Here is a 17,265-nt window from a genome sequence, read left to right as displayed (position 1 = left end):
GTCACAAGAGTGAAGCTCAAGTTGATCTGTAAAACTCCAGGTTCATAACAATCAGCGAGGACAACATGCCACTTTCATTTGAGTTTTTCCAAAAGAAGTCGAAATATATTTTTTCGTAGTCTGGATTTGATATGTTTTAGGTTACTTGTGGCTTCCATGATGGACATGAGATTCCACTGTCAGCTGTTTCTGAGTACATCAGAGGTTTAAAGGCTAAAGTGGATTTGAGAGTGTCAAACAATGAAAAGCCTGTAAAGTGCTTTTGATTTTTGTTCTGCATAAATGTTTTATAAAAGCTTTGCTCGCTTTTCTGAGTGAAAAATTAAAACACTACCAGCCATTCTGGATATTGTTAGAGGATTTACACTATAATGGTTAAATGGTCTGTATTTATATAGGTCTTGATGATCACTCAAAGCTGCTTTACACTACAGTTTTGCCATTCACCTATTCACCCATTCTCTCACTTGCAGTGCATTTTCTATCACTCACCTTTCATAAACATTTACACGCCGCCGGGACCAACGTGGGTCCTTGCCCAAGGATACATGGGCACGTAGACAAGCAGAGCCGGGAATTGAACCCACAACCTGGAGTTGAAAGACGACTCCCTCTACTGTCGCCCCTGATATAACCAAAATATCATGAGAAGCAGATATTAATGGCCCATTTCTGTTGAGCCTTCTTTACAACTCGTACAGTATAAAAACATCTGCCAAACACTGATGTTACTGTAACCACATCCACAGTGAATAAAAAGAGGAATACACATATCGTGTGGGGTCACTTGTTTACACTTTATTCTTCATAATAAACCTCTTATACATTACATTTTTAATTTCACTTATTCTTTAAATAGTAGTGGTTCCAACGGTGTGCCTATGGATCATGCTGTATTCTCTACAGCTGACACTTGTTTCTCTCGCTCTGAATTTAGTTTTACTTTCTCTCCTTTTTTCAATGAAGTTATAGAACAGCGTGTTTATTAGTACCAGACTTTTTAAACAAGTCCTTTTTTTTTTTCCAAAAAAAAATAAATTACCAAGAGTGGACACTAAAAGAAAATAAATCTCTGTCTGTTGCCAGTGATAACGTTCATTTTGATACTTCCTAGTATCAATATCTAGAAACAGAGTTGATGTATTTGAAGCCTTTGTTCAATTCATATACTAAAAACAATTATAACACAGACTACAGTTTGTAAACATTTTCAAACTTCAGTTGAATCTAGTTAAAAGGATCCATCGCAACCTGTGCAAACACACATAATGTACTGATGTCTTTGCATCTAACACAGTAATAAGTTTCACCACCTTTTAAAAACAACTAAATGACAAATCTCCGCATCACAGTTTTCTATTCTAGTGGCTCATCTCCCACTGAGGTCACTTTGTTGTACACTTTTCTGTTTACTTTTACCTCTCACTGCCAAACACACAGTGAGTTTCATGCTATGGGGGACCCACTTTTTGAAGATGGCAAACTATCATGACCCAAATGCCCAGTACCCAGAGCTAGAATTCCAAACACTGCTACCACTAATGTGAGCCACTCCACCCCCAAAATCTTAACCAAAGTTGGGGGAAATTATTCAAATTTGTTTTTGGGCCCAGAAACATATCTCCCACGACCCATCTGTGGGTCCTGACCCAGTGTTTGGAAAAGGACTTGGTGCATAGTCCTCCAATCACACACCACTAACACTAAGCTCTATTTTAAGCAGCCTCTGGTCATTAAATCGTCATCATTAAATAAACGTAGAATTTCAGGTGAAAATTTTTGTTTCTGAACAACATTAATAATAATAGTCAAAGACTACAATCATATTATATCAATTTAACCAGAAATGATCTAGTCTATGGCACGTATTAAAATAAACTATGATCATGTGGGTTTCGATTCATCTGTTTGGTGATGCTCAGCTGACAGAAGGTGAGTCATGGACTCTATTGATGCACAGTCTCTTGTTGGTGTAGCTCGACTGCTCAGTCTGTCGACTGTGCTTCCCAACACCACCGTCTGGAAAAGCAAACAAAAACATGGTCTTTTACAATACTAGTTCAGCTAAGAGTTTGTGAATGCAGTCAACATGGCCGTTATATTGAAGGCTCTTACTGGCAATATGAGAGGGAGATGAGCTGATTGAAGGGCTCCTCTGCCACTGTGAAGACAGAGAAAAATTCATCTTGAGCACAGTGAAAGCTGAGGAAGAGCCTCATCTACTTTGTCCAGCAACAAATCTAAAACCTGCCTCGTCAAACACAAAAAATGACACTATATTGTGTATTCTTACACTGACTTTTTTTCTGCAGTACACTCAATATATTTTCAGAAATCAGCATTTAGTAAATACAGAGCCGGGGGGTAGAAAAAACAAACATACATAACTTAATAGTGCATGGGAACAGGATGCATAACCCATGGCTATGTGATACTAATATAAAAAATATATTAGGATAGATGAACAACGATCGCTGAATAAAATATAACAGTCTACAAGAAATTAGCCTCAAGTGCAAAATGTGCATGACATTGCTGAGGCTGAATGCAGTTAGTGTCAGATAGCAGTTAGTTTCACTTGCATAGCCTTATGTCCCACATTGTAAAGAAAAACAAATTGAAAACATTTCAGAATGAATGAAAACACAACCTTTCAAAATAAATACACTTCATATGCACCCAAAATATATATATATATATATATAAATAAATAAATAAATATATATGAAATACATTTACAAAGACGAAAACTATTCACATTTTCACAAAATTTTTGTTTTATTTTTATGTCAGTTTTTGTTATTTTGTTAGTTTTCGTTAACTATAATAACCTTGGCAGGAATGAGACACTTAACGCGTTGCAACGCCTAAATAGCGCATGGGAACGAGATACTTAACTCGTTGTAATGAGTTAAGTAGTATGAGTTACGATGTGTAACTTGTGGCCATGCGTTATAGAGCATGAGAATGAGATGCCATCCTTTAATAGCACTTGGGTACAAGATATGTGTTATTGTCTTTGTTTGTTAAATGTTGGATCTACGTTAGCTCAGTGTCAGTGGCTACACACACATACACACATTTTCACACTGTTCTGAAAATGGAGGCCTGCTTGTGGTTCCCAGAGTCTCTTTTGAGTAGAATGGAAGACACAGCTCCTCTCCTGTGGAACCAGCTCCCACTTTGGGTCCGGAAGGCAGAGACACTCCCTACTTTTGAAGTTAAACTTAAAACTTCCCTCTTTAAAAAAGCTTATAGTTAGGGCTGGTTCAAGTGAACTCTAACTCTAAACAAGCACTTAGGGTGCATCCACACCAGGATAGTCAGGGGGACTCGGTTCGTTTGGGCGGGGAATGCCAAAAAATGAAACACCTTCATTTGGTTTGGTTCTTTCACACTGCACTTCTGTAAGCGGACCAAACGTCACGCAGTTAAAACAGCAATACTGCTCCAAACGAGAACTGACCAGGAAGAAGAAAACCCAGCTCATCGACTGATCAGGACCCAAACGGAAATCCATCCCCTTCAGTCGGCTTGTTCACCACAAAAACAACTACTCATTTCTGCAAATGTTAATATTATCCTCATCCACCCTTCATCCACAGCTTGTCCTTCTCTGAGGATCATATGAGGAGCTGGAACCAATCCCAGATGGTGTTGGGGCAAGAGGCATGATGTCACACACTGGACAAGATGATAAAGGGCTCCTGGTTTCTATCCTCTTCACTTTCCTCTCTTCGTAAATGTAATATTTTGTTTGTAATCTGCTGAATTTATTTCTGTACATGTGACACCTACTGCGCGTACGCCCGTCCTCTGTGGCTTTTCCTAAGTCGAAGGACAGATGGTGCCACTTGCTGTACAGACTGTAAAGCCCTTCATTGCAAATTGTGTTTGTGATGTTGGGCTATATCAATAAACATTAATCATTAATCTCCTGTTGTTTATACTACAACACCTATTTGGAAAAAACTTTTTCATTCCCAAAACAATTTCCCAGAAAGTATGTTTGTTTGGATTTTTCCACACAGGTGATGATATTAACTCATATTCTGGATAAAAAAAGTATGTTAACACATTTTATTATATGTTATACAGAAGCAAAATATCTTGTTTTTCCCACAGATGTCACCTCCCAGGCTCTGTAAATTAACACAAAAAAGTTAATGCACTCACTGTCAACTTGCTGATGTCGTTCAGGCTGCTGAACCTCAGGTAGGAAATGTCTCCCTTGTTTTTGTTCCGGTCCTGGTCAGTGGTGTATATGTGCGTGATACCAGCTCCTCTCATCAGTGGTACACATTCATCACATGGACATTTAGTCACAAACAACATGGTGGGCTCTCCTGCTTTGATGTCTCTGGCCCTGAAAGTGTCACGAAGAAGTGTTTTAAATGTTTTGTCTCTGTTCATCACATCAACATTTTCCTCCGCATACATGGACATGGTCGAACCTGAAGGTGAGGGCGTTCTGCTCCGCGTGGACAATGAATCTGTATTTACGTCTGTGCCGGTCTTCTTGTTTGGTGTCCATCTGTGGATACTCGGCATACTGTGATCCTACTGGGTAAGCGTTGTACCCACAACCCACTAGGGACAGACTCCCCATTCCAGCACTGCCAGCCTGGGACAAAACAGTTCAGAGCACGTCAGTATTGGTCAGAGGAGAAACAGCAACATTAGATTGTTCAAACAAATATAAAAATCTCATGTACTGTAGCTGCTAAGTTCACTCAACAACGATGGGTTTAGCCCACAGGTCATGAACATGGCATCCAAGTCACAACATGACTTGAATTTAATTAAAACAATTAAAGATAGACTGATTAGCTTTAGGTGACCAATGGTTACTGTGAAAAGTCTTTATTTAAATAATGACCTTTTCAATTTTGCATTAACATATTCACACATATTCAAACGGAATTCACTTTCTCACAAAAAGAGAGGTGCATATTAACTCTGATGACTAACTGATGTGTTCATCACTGAACTACTGAAACAGATTTACAAAATGCAAAGTGAGGTAATGGGAGAAAAATGTACATCAAATCAATATTTGGTGTGACCATACAGTACCTTGCCTTTAAGGTACTCTTGCACAAAGTCAGGGATTTTGTAGGACACATCTGTATATGAGGTTTAAAACTGGGTGAGGAACAGTCAGTTTTCATGTGACAGGTTCTACACCATGATAAGACTGAGTACAGCAACAAGACACAAGGTCGCTCTACTACATCAGCAATAGACTGGGGTTTCATTCAAGATGTGCTTTTCCAGCTCTTTTGAAGAAGCAATAATAGTCAGCCAAGGAAACTATACTTGGCAGATAAAAGAAATATCATCTTTACTCTGTTGGAGTCATAATGTAGTTGGAGCATTCGCACAGGAAAGCATACAGTTAACCTACAGGTGATGAGCCACAGATCTTGGAATATGCATTTCCCAGGCATCACATAATTTACTCTCTATTGCTTAACATTACTTGCTCATTGTTCTGCATGGAATCTCATGTTAATGGCGGAGAGACAGGGTACAGAGCTCACAACACCGCTAGTAATTACGACGCAACATTTTTTCTGCATATGCCAAGTATGAGTACATCAAGCAATGCAGGGCGCATGAAACAGTAGGTGGTGTCAAGTAAACACACTTCGACGGTTCAACATTTGCCTTGAGAATGTTTTTTTTCAAAATCACAAACTTTCAAGAGCCTGTGGGAACCCTGATAAAAGCACCGAGGAAAAAATAAATGGGTCACCATAATTAAGGTAAAAATGTATTAGTTTATTGTTTTACCCAGAACATGTGTCCAAATCAAGTTCTGTTTTTAATGGAAAGACAATACACCTTCAAAACTCAGCAGTGCTGTCATGGAAAATAACACTTGCTCTCATACATTACCTTGTTTAACATACACACACACATTTGTACACTACTCTTACCTAGTATGTGCCCAATTATCTTCATACACTAAGCAATGCCTACATGATTCCCTCCTGTTCCTGGGAACCAAGGTCATCTTTCCCAGCTGCACAGATAACTCTTAGGGCACAAACACCAACTATAAACCGTACGGATTTGACAGAATCATCCTCGACTTGCCTGTGATCAGTTGTCCATCTTGACTCTGTCTTTGCAAAGAATAAACCATGCTTCAACAATCAACTTTGATTCAACTATATTTCTTCCTCAGACACCTAATGACAATTTTTACCACAACAAGTGCCAAAGAGGACCCAGGTACAGCCGTTTACTGACCGGGAAGTCCAGAAGTGGAAGATTTGCAGCCAAATAGTCAAACCTCAGATGTGGAAACAAGGCCAACCACTCAACTGTGCAAGAAGAACAGAAGGTGCTAACTGATGAGTCCAAATATTTGGCTGTAGCAGAAGGGACAGGCATGAAGAACATTACGATAATAACTGTCTGGGGGCAGCAGTGAAGCGTGGAGGAGGTTCCTTGTAAGTTCTGGGCTACATTTGTGCAATTTGTGAGTTGGGGATTTTGTCAGGATTGATGGTGTATTTAATGCTGAGCTGTACAAGCAGATACTTATCCATTATGCAAAACCATCAGGGGGACCATCTGATTGGCCCCAAATTTATTCTGCAATCCCAAACATACAGCCAATGTCATTAAGAAGTCTTTTTAGCATAAAGAAGAACAATCAGGGAATGTAGAAGTGTGTATACCAGCCAGCATCCGAAGATGTGGTTAGTTCTCCAAGACGTTTGGAACAACCTACCTGCTGAGTTCCTTCAAAACTGCTTGCAAGTGTTACCTTGAAGAACTTATGCTAGTTTGAAGGCAAAGGGGTTCACACCAAATATTGATACTGATTTAGATTTTTCTTCTGTTAGCTCACTTTGCATTAAGAATTATAATTACTATATTGGTAAAAACAGTCTTACTTTACAGCACACCTGCCTAAAACCTTTGCACATACAGTCAACTCCAAAAAAGGGGAAGAAAGGGGAGCTCACCGTGAGTCCTCTGGCCCAAATAACAGCACCCACACCTACTTTGGGATCCTCTGGAATGAAAATGACAGCTCAAGACTAGTGACTTTCAAACCTGTTATTCTGGATAATGCCCTGCTGGAACGCATGCATCTTTTTTCACAACCTTTTTAAAGACTTAAAAAAAGCTGCGTTGATTACAGACATCCAAACATCCTCAAGCTACAATGCTAAGGCTAGAATGTCAGGCATGTTACATAACTGGACTAAACAGACACGTCATGAAGGTGTCATCATTTTCCTTAATTGCTTTGAATCCGAACTGAAGCAGGATATACTGTCTGACAGCTAATGGGCCCTCAAGTACTGACAACTGTGCTACAGAACAACCCACCTGTTCTATAGGCCAGCAGTCGGGCTTGGATGATGCAATGACGAGCCACTTCTTGTGATACTCCTTCACAGTGAGGAGGCAGGAAGGACCTGGAGAGTGATGGCTCAGGTGTCGAACACTGTTCTCTGCATCAAAGAAATAACACAATGGATGGGTGAAAAATGCCAGAATAATTTAAAGTGTAATTAAACTCCCTCTTCTGCAGCTAACTCCTGTGACAGTTTGATTTTATTTGCTGGGGTTTTCTAATTGTAGTTGGGTGCCAAAATGTCAGTGAAGGCTCTCAGTCATCCAGGTCCTAATCTTCTTCAGTAGTTAGCTGTGGGCGACTGAACTTGCTTGAGTTGAGCTGAATACATTTCACCACTCATTCAAGAGGCTTCTTCAGTTCTGACTAACTAGTGGGAAGAAGCAGGTATTTAACGTCTGAGGCTGATACCAGTCTAGAGAGTTGTTACGTTGAACAAGGTTTTAAGTCAATCTCGCAAAAAGACACCTCAAACTGAAACTCAGTCCCCCCCAACAAAAAGAGTTTTCTTTTACCTTTTGCTTCCCCTTAGTCAGTCAGTCAGTCAGTCAGTCAGTTGGAAATACCGTCCAGTACAATAGCTGAGAACAGTTTATTTCAAGATGATCTAGGGGTTAAACAGAGATAACATGACGGTGGATGGTTGGCTTTCTGACGGATTAACTACCTCTTACCACTACCACTTCAACAATAACCGGATAACAACATATTGTCTCTCTTTCTCTACATCAGTGACTGAATGCAGGATTTAGGAAGTGGGTTGAATGCCGTGCCAATGTCAGGTCAAATCAGGTCACAGTAGGTGTGTTTATCGGAGGTTCAACTTCAGATTGTTACACACCACCCAATGCCTGAGTTTGAAAAATGCCAAGAAGTGGGCTGAGAGAGTGAGGGACAGAGTGGAGAAGTGAGGGGGCATATCACATATTGCATCATGGAGTGGATAACTATCACTGTGACCCTTGTGTATCTTCTCAAAATCTTTATTTTATATTTTGTATCATCTATTTTTCTGTCTGTCCATCATTTCAGCAGGGTTGTGTTTATGTTGTTTAGACTTAGATGTCATTTTGTGTGTGGGCTATGAGTTAGGTTTGAATAATCTGGATATAAATCTACATACATTTGGATGAAAAGGAAAAGCATTTGTATACAATGTTTGCAATGTACTGTTCTGAAAATAAGTAAGGAGTTAAAAATAGGTCACATACTTCACATCCTAGATCTAATTTATTGTTCTGGTCTCACCCCCTCCAACCGTGCAATTTCCTAATGCTGTCAAACTCACCCTCTCCTTACCTAAGCTTCCTCGGACAATGGGCAGTCGGACAAGGACTGTATTTCACAAAGTCACAAAGCCTCTGTACACACTGATTAACATCACTCTCAGGTTGCCAGACTCTCTCCCCCTACTTAAGTTTAGTTTCACTTTAAAACTTGATTAAAACAAGTTTCTAACCTGTAGAATCCATGGTGTTGCAGTGGCACTCCAGCAGTCACTGTAGCGAGAACCTCCACCAGCTCCCTCATGTTGTGTCTCAGGTTTGAGAAGTATGGCTCCACACAGTAATTATCAAGACCCATGTGCATCAAAATCTCCTGATGCTGCTGAGGCACCTCAACAAGGAACTGTTTGGAAAAATTCTTCACGTGCCTCAGTCGTTCTCTGGAAAACAGAAACAATTTCTTGTAGCTATGGTATGTATTTATATAGCACTTTTCAAGTCTTGGTGACCACTCAAAGCTGCTTTAAGCAGTTAAATAAAGAGATCAGCTCATCTGATGCATGTGGCAGACATTTTTCCATTAATTGTTTCTTCTACACAAAGAGATTGAGACAGACCATTGAGTGAAAGCAATGAAAAGTGCACTCTCAAGAGTCTGTCAACACGTTTTACTAAGATCTACTCAGATTCCCTGCACTTGATCGCAACTGTACTCCATCCTCGTCATGAAGATCATCACTTGGATGTGGGGATAACGCAGCACTTGGAGAAATGATCCAGGCTGCGTTGGATATGGAGAGCCCGCTTGGAGATGGAGAAGCACACAGTGCATGAGTGGCGCACAGAAACCGGATGAGGGACATGTACACTCGTTGTCTGATATGTTCGATGAGATCCTTATTTAACTATATTTTCATAGTTTCTTAATTGATTTATTATTTGAAGCATGAATATTAAGTACACACAGTCCCAGCCATAACAACGAAATTAGATTAAACAAAACAATTTAACATATTTGGCATAATAATTTCGTTCTGTGTTTCAGTTTCAGTTTTCGGCCAAGAGTTTCCTGATTCCTGATTCGATTTTTGGTTTCAGCCAACAATTTTCATTTCAGTGCATCCCTCGTGTTAGCTTAGACTAAAACTATGAGAGAAAATGTTTGATTTTCTGACAAAACAAGACGTTAACTCATTAAAAATAAAGTTGTTATATTATAAACTATGATAAAATATAATGACACTTTCAACAACGAATAAAAACTAGATGAAAATGTTAGAGTGGAAGGAATTGGGAAAAGATCCAATCAGAAGAGAATAATAGTAAGAAGAGATCCAATCTGAACTGATCTCTTTGTGAGGTATGGATAGATTGATCTACCCAGATATCAAAACATAGGAGGAAACTCCAAACTCCAAGGAAAAAACAAAATTAAACTTGAAGCAACATTTGAAGGTGAGTCATCCACATCCATATCTCATTTTTGTCTGTGACTCTGTGTTGTCACAGTGTTTCTCTCGCTCTCCCTGTGTCTACAGTGTCACCGACGCTCCACCCACAGTAAATTCAACTAGATGAAAGTCACTCGTGCTGCAGAACTGACCTTTTCCTTCTCTGACAGTGCAATTTACATAGCAACAATTTGCTTGATTTGTCGCTAGAGTGGGTCTTTTTTTTTTTTCTTTTTCTAAGAAAAGAAAGTCACCTGGGGTCTGTAAAGTCACTAAATGCAGCATCAAGTGGTCAACACTGTTGTCTATTTACATGCATGCCTTGTGGTGTCAAACAGATTTGCTGTGCTGTGATACTCGCCCTGTAATTATTATTATTTTTATTCTTCCTTCCATATTCTGACTGTGTGATGTGGGGTAACTCGACCAGGCAGGGGGGTGGGGAGTTGACAGAGGGAAGGGAAGACGCAGGAATGAGTGGGAAAATGAGAGAGAAAGACAGACAGAGAGCGAGAGACAGAGAGAGAGAAAGAGAGGCAAGAACAATACCAGAGACAGTACAGGTACAGGTTAACAACACAACAGTAATGACACTGACATTCATTTCAATAACAAGTACAATAGCTACAGTAATTGCCACATGAAGAAATGGTAACTGAGCCTACAACTGTACCAGTTTGAATGTTTGGTATGACGAAATCTAAGACCATAACATGTCTCATGACACAATATAGACATGATAACCATATATTTCACAGCCCTTGTATGAATGTAATATACAGTACCTGTTAAAGAGTTCCTTTGTGTTCAGGCCTGGCTCATCATCGGCTACTTTATCCATGAAATCACAGTCTCTGGATGTCTCTTCAATAAACTGAGCTAGTGCAGGTGCCAGTGGCTGCAGCAGCACACAGATGTGAGGACGACTGTTGGACTTCAACGTCTCGGTTGCAACGGCGTCTAGTACGGCCTCCTCTGTGATGCAAACAAGCTGACTGTGGGAGTGAGTGTGCAAATGGTCTCTGGACGTGGTTTTGAGCACGCTGACCTCAGGGTCTCCGGGCCAGAAGGAGATCTGACTGACTCCAGCTGAAGAAGAGCATGGATCATGGAAAGCAAATTCAGCATTTCTTATCGTCACACTCTTACAGTTTTTGCTTTTTTGGGTGCTCACCGCTCACTTCCCTCCTACAGGCAGAACCTGAACCATGTGTTACTACACAGTCTTGCAGTGCCACCTTTAGCGGTGATCAGTGGTGACTTCACACAGATTTCATATGGATAAATGAATCGGAACAGGCACCGTCCTCACCTACCTACTCAGGTAGAACACACCAGTGTGTGCACTGTTGACTTTCACTCTGTTTGTTTAAGAAATGCAAGAGATGTAAATCTTTTTATCCAAAATCTATCAAATGGCTCATTTGACAGGCTTCACATTTGACAGGGCACCAGTGTACGCATTGCAGACTTTGACATTGTATGGATAAGAAATGAAAGGGACCGGGTACGTGTGCAGTTTTACTAGTCTCTAGGATTTCTAAAATATTTCACATTGTGAAATGTTAATTTTTTGTCCTGAATGTATATGTGTCTTAAGCTTTTTAAAAGCTTCTGAACAAGTACATTCTGAACCATAATGACAGAACCTTCAAAATCAATTCACAAAGAGTAGGTGCAACCAAATGCTGCTTTCAAATCACTGAATACACAAAGTAGGAATGAGCTAATCCAACATCCAGTACCTGTTAATATTAGTCAAAATCAATGAATCAGTTTTCAGAAAAGGGGAAAATCACAAAGTACAGGCAAAAAAAAGCATGAGCTGAGTGAGGGCTGTACATATCTTGCTTTGCTGATGGAGCATTATGTATTTTAAAGCGCTGGTTATAGCTAGGTGTTAACACATCAGCTTATTAACAGCTTAGTTATTTAAAAGTGGAAAAGACAATTGGATCAGTATTAGTAGAATTTCAAAGTTGTAATATTGGTATTGTACTAGACACAAAGAAGTTGTTTTGGGACATCCCTAATATAAAGAAGTACTGACAAAATATCTTTCTTTCCTTCGACTCATCTCTCACCATTGATGATCATCTTAAGGCAGGTGGCACAGGGTCTCCTCGAGAAGTATAGCTGACAGTCAGCCAAGCATGAGCCATGTTGGATAATGGCTGCCTGTCCTGCATGGAGCTCCACTCCTGAAAAGTGGAATCCCACCACCTTACTGTCCTGCACCACCACCAGACCCATCCCACGGATCTGGAAAACAGCACATTCAAAACCATACTGGTAACCGATACTGGTTGTATGTCTTTGAAATAGCTTGAAATGGCTAGCACAAATGTGTTATTAACAGATTCAGAGCTTAAAAGGTCGAAAATGACTGTAACAGACTGATATCGGTGTCAGCTATCGCTATATCGGTTTCATATAGACTTGTAGAATTTTGCTTTTCTGTGCATTTTTTTACAAACCTGACTGGTTTCATCCTCTTCCTGTTGTTCCTGAGGGAACAACTCCATCCATAAACTCAGTAAGGTAAACAAATTAACCCGGGATAACCTGGGACCATGGCCTAGAGGAGAGACAATTGAAAAAAGAAAATAAGTGAACAAAGAGTCATATTCTCTATTGTTTGACACCAAAGTGGTAATTACACTCACTGGTATGAGAGAGTACACTGCTGAGTATGTGAGGGAGAAATCAGTGTCGGAACATTGCACCCGAGTTGAGGTTATTTATTCCAAACATTTCAGAAACAGAGGACACACTTTTTCTTCCAATCACATAGTTCTGAACTTGAGAAAGCATAGGGCAAACCTATGCCAACGCTGTTCTGTTTCCCACAAAGTTAAAGCACTTCCCTAGTGGGGAAAGTGGTCAGTTCTGGTTTGTTACAGACAGGGAAACCTTGAAATGTACAAACTATTGTTTAATGCATTGAATCGGAGGAATCTGGAAACCTTGGTATTAGAAATTGCATCCAAATATCCAAATATTAACATATATGAAAAATAAATACTACTAATAATACAAGCATTGTCTTCTCAGAAGAGAACACTATTGATTTAAGGAAGGGTCAGCAAGTAAATTTAGCCTTGTGCTAATATTTTTCCAAACAACTGAATACCAGGCCAGGTCATCATATCAGGAAAAACCTGTTTTTTTCCTACTAACCTTTTTTCCTCTAATCTAAACTATTCAATATTGTACAAAAATGGCAACGAGATGAAAAGTGTGTTGGCTTGAATTTGCAACAGAATGTTACTAGGTACTACTACTACCACCAGTTGGCATGTTTCTGTAGGTCACTGAATGGAAATGTATGTCAATATTGACATCTTACTGTTACAAATAGTAATAATAGCAGCTACAGAAAATAATTATACATACATTTGAACTGGAGACAGCTGTGAAGGTTATCATGCAATGTCAAAGTAGCTGCGACATTAGGTTTTACTTACAAAAGACTATATGTCACAGTATAAACTAGTTTGCCCGAATAGCTCACCTTGTACTCTGCTCTCAGTCTGGGTGCTGCTGTCTCTCGTCTCTCGACCTGGCTTGGCCGTTTCGGCTCGGTGACCTATCTCACCCCCCTCCATCCACGCTGCCCCTTCAAGTGGAATAATAACTCCGGGCTTTGAAAAATAACAACGACCGACAAGACAACAGAGTTCAGATAATACACGCATCCACTTGTATTTACATTTTCCTGGTTGGGTGTATACAGTGTGACGCTGTAACGGACAAATCCGACTTCCGTTCAGTGATTTCACAATAAAAGCATTACAGGCGTTGCGAAAGAGCAAAGGGAACATGCAATAAAGGTGCTTTGAGTTAAAGTGATATTAATAAAATTAAATTAAAACCAAAACACGGCTGTGTTTTAATTACATGTACGTGTTATTTCTCAATGACTTCAAAATATCATGATATAGTCAGCATTGTGCTGCTTAAAGCGAGCACTTTAAACTATTAAATAAACACCTAACGAAACTAAACTAAATAAAGTGTAGTTGATATGTGTGTTCACTTGTGGCGTTGTTTAAATGCATTGTACATGGTTCATATGCGAATTATGACCTCTCATTTCAAGGTTATATATTTATATCCGGCTAATGATCGGTAACTTCACCAAGTACTGGATTATTTGCGCCTCCTGACGTACACGCGAGGGCGGAGCAAAGTCTATTTACTAAGAAGTCTGCAGTAACCGAGAGACAGTCGTTACAGGCGGCCGTAGTTTTAGGCGGCTTTTCTTAACAGCTCCATCAGTCGAACACAGAATACAGCGCCTGAATTCATGTGCTTCCAGCAGTTGATACCAGATGATGTAGCACTGAATAAGAAATTACTTTTATTTTTGACGTTAAAACTATGTTGAATGCTTGCATTACACAGGATAGTGTATGCTCTATTCTAAGTGTGTTTAAACCATGTTGTAGTTAAGTAGGATGATGTTTTCCATCGTATTAATTAAAAAAAAAACACCTAACCCTGTAATTTAGGCATCATTAATTTAGTGAATTAATTATTTATTTTGACCAAACCAGAGCTGATGATTTGTGGAAACAGTGATTTGCCAGCAGGGATATTTTGGAGCCAATATAATTTGTGTTGGTCTGAAATTATATTGTTATTTGAGATGATTTAAAATGGAGGAGAAAAAAAGGTTCCTAATAACAAATTATGAAATGCTGTGGCAACATCTCTCCCAATGTTTAGAGAACTTTGTTACATTTATGTTCATTTGTTTCAGTTCTGTTCAGTTTTATTGCCATACCCAAGGTCTATTACATGTTTGTTTCTGTGTATGACTGTGAAAAAGACCAAACAAACAGAACATTTGGATTGATGAAGTCCTCTCTCTGCACATTCAGACTCTACAGCGTGGTGACGGGTTATCAGGCTACGGGCTTACACGTCTGAGTTAACAAGAAACTAAACAACAAATAAGTGCCAAAAAAGGTCTTTCCCATGCATTTTAAACCAGTAATAACATTTAGAAAAAATACTATCAACATGTGCTCATTTCAAACGGTAATTACCTTAAAAAGGGGAATAGTAACGGGGAAGGATGAGGAAAACACACATGCAGCTCTTCCCTTCACTCGTCTGTATTGAATGAGGAAGAGGAGCGTGATCCCCCTACTGGAGCCCCGAGGCATTACCAACAGATCGACGAATCATTAAACCACACAGACATTCACAACTACTATGAATGAAATTACATCTTCTGAAAATAGATACTATAATAACTGATAACATTATGTTCACCTCAAAATAAATTGTTATATACAACTTGTCACAAGATTTAGTAAAAATTACAAATTTCATAGCTTTTAATTCCATCTACATTTTACCTGATAATGAGCAAATTGTTCTAATTACAAAGATTTCCCCACATGCAACTCTTATATTTATTATTGGTATTTGGCTGGAATAAACCTTTAGAACTAAGTAGTTAGCTAAAGGTGTTAATTAGGTGCAATAACCCTTACTTGTTAATGCACTACTAGAAATGCAGTAAGAAACTGCAAACCCTTTTGATTTCATATATATTTATTTAATTTATTCTATTTATTCTATATTTATTCTTTTTTCAATGTTTTTAGTTTATCTAACTAAAGAAAATGTCTTACTTAAGTTTCTTAAATTGTACTGAACATAAGAAATATTAAATTAAAGGCGACATAGACCGGAGGCTCTAATTAACGCTGCGTTTGTGCGTACATTCAACCGCAGAAGAAGAACTACTCTCGTTGTAGCTGCTGAGATGCAGAGCATCCACCGTGCCAGAGGGGGAGCTGCGTATCTGAGAGCTGGCCTATCTATTACGTCACTTCCAGGTACCTGGCCAATCACAGGACAGTGGGAAAGCTCTCGTTGGCTGGCCAATCACAACACAGTCCACGTTCTGGGGGTGTGGTTTTGGTCTGAAACAGCGCGGCTGACGAGAGCGTGAGGAGATATTTTGATCGGCTCGTTTGCAGCGATTAGGAGGTTTTTAATCATGAAAACAAGTTAATATATGTAAGTAGACCTCCATAACTAACATATATGTGTGATACAAGCATTCTATGTCACTTTTAACAATTGTACTTCAATTTGAATGTCTCTCAAGTCCTTGTTATTCTTGAGAAACATTACTAATTGCACTGAATGTGACAGCTCTGAGTAACAGGCCTGCAAAAGCTGTGAGGCATTGGTAACAGTAAAAAGTTTCTTGCATGTTTCAGTGCCATCTTTATAGATGGCTACAAGCACTCTCTTTGCTTTTGTTAATGTCGGTTTTCATTTCTCGTTGGGTTTTCTCTTTTGTTAATGTCGTTCCTCTTTCGTGTGATTTGCATTTCAAGGCCACAGTTGCATTCACTAAAGCCAGCAGCCACAACGGCCATGTTTGTCGTTTGTGGCAAACGGGCAAACATTACAAAAATTCACAACAGTTTAAGTTCAGTGTACCTGCTTATGTCTTCTGGCTTCAGAGTAACCCTCTTACTTTCATTGAAAAGCACAAAAATGTAAATTTTGGTTGTGGTGTTGTCATTGTCCCAAGAGTAAAGCTTCCCTTCCCGTTCACAGGTGGTCTTCTTCTTCACTTTCAGAAATGAGATTAAACGGGAAAAGCTTGTTATCCATTTTTTTTTTACATTTTTCCATTTCAGCACAAAATCTGAAATTGGATAAACAAGTCATTATCCATTTTTTCTTTTTTTTTGTCAACGACTATTGAGAAAACAAGTCGTTTTTTTAATTTTTGCACGGATTGTGTTTTCTCTCCTGCAGGTGTTTTGGAATTTGTGTGTTTTTGGTTTTGAATCGTTTTGTTTTTGCAGTGTTTTTCTCACGTTGCAATTGTTCTTGTTTCAGTTTCTGCTTTTTGAATCTGCAGCGTTTGTGAATATGCAGCTCATTTCTCCTTCTGCATGTGTTTTGGGTCGTTGCAGGGCGTTTGCTCGTGTCGTCCACCGTGCACACCTACTAAGTACTGTTCTCAGTTGAAAAGCAAGCCTCACCAGGGGTTTAATATTCCAGGCCATACTGTACTCTACCAAACCGAACTGTACCATGATGGAAACACGGCTTTCAAGGTTGCTTTTGGGGCTGCATGTGGCCCTGGTCCACCCTTTCAATAGGTTGACTAGTCCCCTCATACTGTATAAACGTGAGTGTCGGGTCTTTTATTTTGAAGGTGCAA

General features: G+C 39.4%; 1 protein-coding gene across 1 annotated transcript; it reads right to left on the bottom strand.

Annotated features, from left to right (window-relative positions):
- Window positions 1-776: 776 nt before the first annotated feature.
- On the bottom strand, window positions 777-15,242 carry cdadc1 (cytidine and dCMP deaminase domain containing 1). The gene is made up of 12 exons (XM_044019244.1): window positions 15,113-15,242; window positions 13,573-13,702; window positions 12,536-12,636; window positions 12,143-12,320; window positions 10,844-11,147; window positions 8,841-9,047; window positions 7,354-7,478; window positions 6,984-7,033; window positions 4,455-4,624; window positions 4,177-4,366; window positions 2,116-2,161; window positions 777-2,019 (listed from the first exon to the last, which is right to left on the bottom strand). The coding sequence occupies exons 1-12, from the start codon at window positions 15,230-15,232 to the stop codon at window positions 1,919-1,921; spliced, it is 1,722 nt and encodes a 573-aa protein (XP_043875179.1). The 5' UTR covers window positions 15,233-15,242; the 3' UTR covers window positions 777-1,918.
- Between the last annotated feature and the right edge of the window lie 2,023 nt (window positions 15,243-17,265).

This window comes from Solea senegalensis, linkage group LG2 (assembly GCF_019176455.1).
Source record: "Solea senegalensis isolate Sse05_10M linkage group LG2, IFAPA_SoseM_1, whole genome shotgun sequence".
In the NCBI taxonomy this organism is placed as follows: domain Eukaryota; kingdom Metazoa; phylum Chordata; class Actinopteri; order Pleuronectiformes; family Soleidae; genus Solea; species Solea senegalensis.
The sequence above is the reverse complement of the archived record's forward strand: the minus strand, read 5'-3'. Positions and strand labels throughout refer to the sequence as shown.

What these genes read in the sequence shown, in the direction of transcription:
- cdadc1 (XM_044019244.1), bottom strand. Translation starts at nt 15,232, where the DNA reads ATGCCTCGGGGCTCCAGTAGGGGGATCACGCTCCTCTTCCTCATTCAA. An exon ending in CAACACCATGGATTCTACAG is followed by an intron (nt 7,479 to 8,840) that starts GTTAGAAACTTG and finishes TCTTTGATGCAG; the next exon opens with AGAACAGTGTTCGACACCTG. An exon ending in TTTGGGCCAGAGGACTCACG is followed by an intron (nt 4,625 to 6,983) that starts GTGAGCTCCCCT and finishes GTTTTGTCCCAG; the next exon opens with GCTGGCAGTGCTGGAATGGG.